Source organism: Gavialis gangeticus, unplaced genomic scaffold (assembly GCF_001723915.1).
Source record: "Gavialis gangeticus isolate Ggan-Ray unplaced genomic scaffold, GavGan_comp1, whole genome shotgun sequence".
Taxonomy (NCBI): domain Eukaryota; kingdom Metazoa; phylum Chordata; order Crocodylia; family Gavialidae; genus Gavialis; species Gavialis gangeticus.
Window position 1 is genome coordinate 111,726,116 of NW_017729025.1, and position 3,930 is coordinate 111,730,045.

Consider the following 3,930-nt stretch of genomic DNA (forward strand, 5'->3'; position numbering starts at 1 on the left):
CCCCCCCCCCCAGTAAATTTCATTTTGATGGCAGGAAAAAATGTTTTTACTTTTTCTCATTTGGGAGTAAAAGTGGGGAGCGTGAATATTTGACCAAGAAGGCATTTTTGTATGAAAAATCTCTCCAGGTAAAATAATTTCAGCCAAAACTAGCCATTCTAAAATTTGTTTTTAGGCAAACCATTTAAGTTATCTGCTAAGATAGTCTTCGTGTATCTTCAGTGGATTTATTTTTCTTTCACAAAGCTGTAAGTAAGCACAGCTGTGGAAGTTTTCTTTTGGAATGGATAACAAACAAGTTTACATATTTTGCCAAATTAAAATTGTTTTCATTTCAACTTCTCTCGTAGGCCAGTGAATCGGGCAGCGTGGATGAGTTACAGAGTCAGCTTTTGGAATGGCAGGAGATTGTACCAGAATCAGAGGAAGCACGTGACCAAGTCAGAGAAGAGAAATCTGCCATAGCTCTCAGAATGGCACAGATTGAAGAGGAGAGAGAAGGTGAATTAATATATTTAAGAATCTAGGTCAGTTATGTCAACCTAGGAAGTATGGCCAATTTGCTCTGTCTGCTGCATTTCAAACAAAATTGATGTCTTTCTGTCATGTCTCTTTCTTCTGTAGTCATGTAAGATTTATAGAAGTAGAGAAGTTAGCGGAGTCCAATTGTTATTCACAATTTGTATTTTGGTTTCTTTCTTTAAATCAGTCTGCTTCATGCATTTATCCTTCATCCTTTTTATTGGTAGTGTTCTATTCTGTTGTTTTTTTGCCATTTGCGCTGCTTATCTTCAAGATCATTAATTAGATTTCTTTCAAAAGCATATCTGAAGTTGAATGATCAATGATAAAAATAATTATTCAGCATGTTGGCTGCTTTCCTTGAGCTAGAGAAGGTGTGAGGAGCTATTGGATTGGTTTTGGTGATGAGATAGAAAGTGTTGCTTTGAGAAAAACAAACCTGAGATTTAAATGTCATTAACCAGAAAGCTATTTAAAGACTTGTGAAATAAGCTGATAAATGTGCCACTGGTACAGAGCAGGTGAACTGGCAGTGATTTGAAACTTAGATTAGAACTTCAGATAATATATTAGAATCTCAGGTAATCTGAGATTTTATGCAGAATCCTAAATTTGTAGTTCAGTCATTTCCAATTGGTACTGTTTAGAAAAATGAGTCTCAATTGTTAAAAATAATTTTCCAGTTGAGTGTCAGTTATCTGCTGCATATTATCTTATTTTACCTACTTTCCCCTTTGAACCTGCATGTGGCTTATAGGCACAAAGACAAATGTATACCACGTACAGGTAAAATTAGCTCAGGCAATTAATTTTCACAGCCTTTTGGTCTTCTGGAGATTTTAATTTTTTGGGGACTCGATTGTTTAAAGTTCATTCTATAAGTACCTAGATGCTTAAAAGAGTCCTTCTTTTCTTTGTGAAGGATTGATACCTGTAACCCTCTGGGCCTTGAAAAAAGAATAACCCCCTTAATTTCGAGTAGCTTTTATTTCACCTGTGTTATCTATAGATCCATATGCAGTAATACTAACAGTTGTAAACCTTCTTTGTTGTCCAGCCAGTTTTTAATTTTGCATTTTTTCCCTTGGGATAAGCATGACCTTTTGTTTCTTTTTTTCTCCCTGCCGTTACACCTGATGAGCATTCAGCGTCCCTTCCCCCTCCACTCCTGCCCTACACTGTGATTTGATCAGCCACTGAGAACTTGGTTTCCCATCAGTTTTGTGCATGCAGGTTGCTGCAGCCATATTGGCTTGTAATGTACTGTTACTGTTTTCCTCCATGGTGGTTTCTTGGGAGGAAATCACCAGCAGTACATTTTCAGAGCTGCTTTTGGCAATATGTGGGTTTTTTTTGTAATACATGTAACAAATGCTGATTTTTAACTTGATTTTTTCCCTTTGCAATATCTGTTTCTTCATTTATATTAACAGAATCATCTTTCTTCATTCTTTGTATTTCCAGATGACTCCATATTTGTTTTGTAAACTTATTTTGAGGAAGGCTGTACAACTTGCAATTAGTTATAATGTGCAAAGCTAAGAACCAAATTCTGCCCTTCAAATTTTTTTTTCTTTTTTTAAGAATACTTAAAAAATTTCTAAAGGGACTAGGTTGGTTTCAGTGGAAAAAAATAAACATTCTCATCACCAAAAGACAGAACTTGGCATAAACATTTACTGAATAAGGGTGTATATAGTATAGCCTCATGAATCCAGCATGCTTGGGATCAAGCACCTGCCAGAAATGTGAAAATTCTAGGTTTTTGAAACTGGAGCAGCACCTGGTCCAGGGAGAAGGGGGGGAGCAGCGACTAGTCCTGGAGCAGTGGTCACATGCAGAGCAGCAGCACGGGGTGGTGGGTGGTGGTGGCAGCCGCCGCATGCAAGCTTCTTCCTCCATTGCTCTGGAACTGGCCACTGCTGCTCCCCAGTGGAGTGTAGTTTTAAAAAGTGCCGGATTTTCGATAATTCTGGATTTTTGGTATCTGGATTTATGAGGTTATACTGTATTTAAGTAGTAGCTGTCTTTAAATATATCACTGCATTAGTAACAACATTCATAAACTGGTGAAAATGAAGGTTTTCACTGACAGTTGCCATTTTATACTCTAGTCCTGCAGTTAGATGCATTAGCATGCATCTGTGACCCTAAATGGATTGCAGGACTGTATAAGTATAGCCACACTACTGAATACATTTGTGGTCCATTATGCTACTTGCTTTCAATATACTACTTCCCTGTGAGCACTTAATGCAAGCAACTACATTAACAGAATTAGCTGTATGTTAAAGACAGTGTCTAAGAGGAAAGCAGTGCTGGAGTGTGTTGATTTTTTTTCTGTCAGAAATAACTGAAAATCAGAATGTGTCCAAATTACAAAATGACCCTATACATTTAGAAAAAAAATGTTGATTGGTAACCATCTTTAAAATAAGTTGTTACATTTCTAGTAATTTTAGTCAATACAATTATAGAACTTGCCTGTAGAAGTCTTCTATTTCAGTGTGCTCTAATGGAGAGAGTTGTTTCCCCATTAGTATTATCACTTATAAAAGAATAAGATATTTTACTCCTTTTTGTTGTCAAATTATTGACCTAAGGGTTTCTTGTTGTATTATTTCTTATTGTGTTTCTTACTGTATTTAAAAGGAAACTGTAAAATTGTAGTTTTAAAAAATTTAGACTTCTTAAAGGAAGAAAATCAAGACCATATTTTCATCTATCCTAAATAGCCTCTCCCATTTGACAACTTCTGGAGGAAAGTGTATCTCAGTGTCAGGAATAGGGCTGTCAACCTAAGAATTTGTTTAGTGACAGTCTGCAAGCTTTTTCCTGATGGTTAATACTTTTTTATTGATGCATGATATTACAGATGTTTGTTATACAAAATATAAATGCAACTCTTCTGCCATGTCCTACCCTGCTGCCAGTTAGAAGGTCTGGGATTAAATTTATAGGTTTAATATTAACCATAGGAAAAAAGTGAAAAAACAAAACACAAAAAAAGCTTGGAGGTCAGTAAATAGTTGCTAGGAAAAAAATTTCTTGGGTTGGTAACCCTGCTTGACTGCAGCAATGGCTTTAGGCTGTGTGGCCCCCTATTCATCCCCACACTCTGCCCCTAACTGCACCCTGTACCGTGCTGGCCTTTCAGCCCACTCCCTGCTTTACCTTTTCCAGCACTACTCCCTCCCTTCAAGCCCAGATGCTCAAAGAAGCACATCTTTGACCCAGCAGTATTACAGGCAGCCTGGGATGCAGCAGCAGCACATGGCTGAGAGAGTGCTTTCTGCAGGGTGCAAGACTTGGTGGTGGCTCTGCTGTGCTCTGTCTCTTAGACCTTCATTAAGCTGCAGCTGCTTAAGTGTTTTTTACTGATGGCTAAAGTTTTTTTTTTTTTCTAAT

General features: G+C 37.3%; 1 protein-coding gene across 1 annotated transcript in view; it reads left to right on the top strand.

The window, feature by feature from the left end:
* Nucleotides 1–3,930, top strand: part of LOC109298980 (golgin subfamily B member 1-like) — a 75,037-nt gene that overhangs the window by 25,635 nt on the left and 45,472 nt on the right. The window contains exon 14 of the mRNA XM_019519416.1: nt 351–502. Within this exon, the coding sequence (XP_019374961.1) occupies nt 351–502 (152 nt within the window). The remainder of the gene's footprint in view (nt 1–350; nt 503–3,930) is intronic.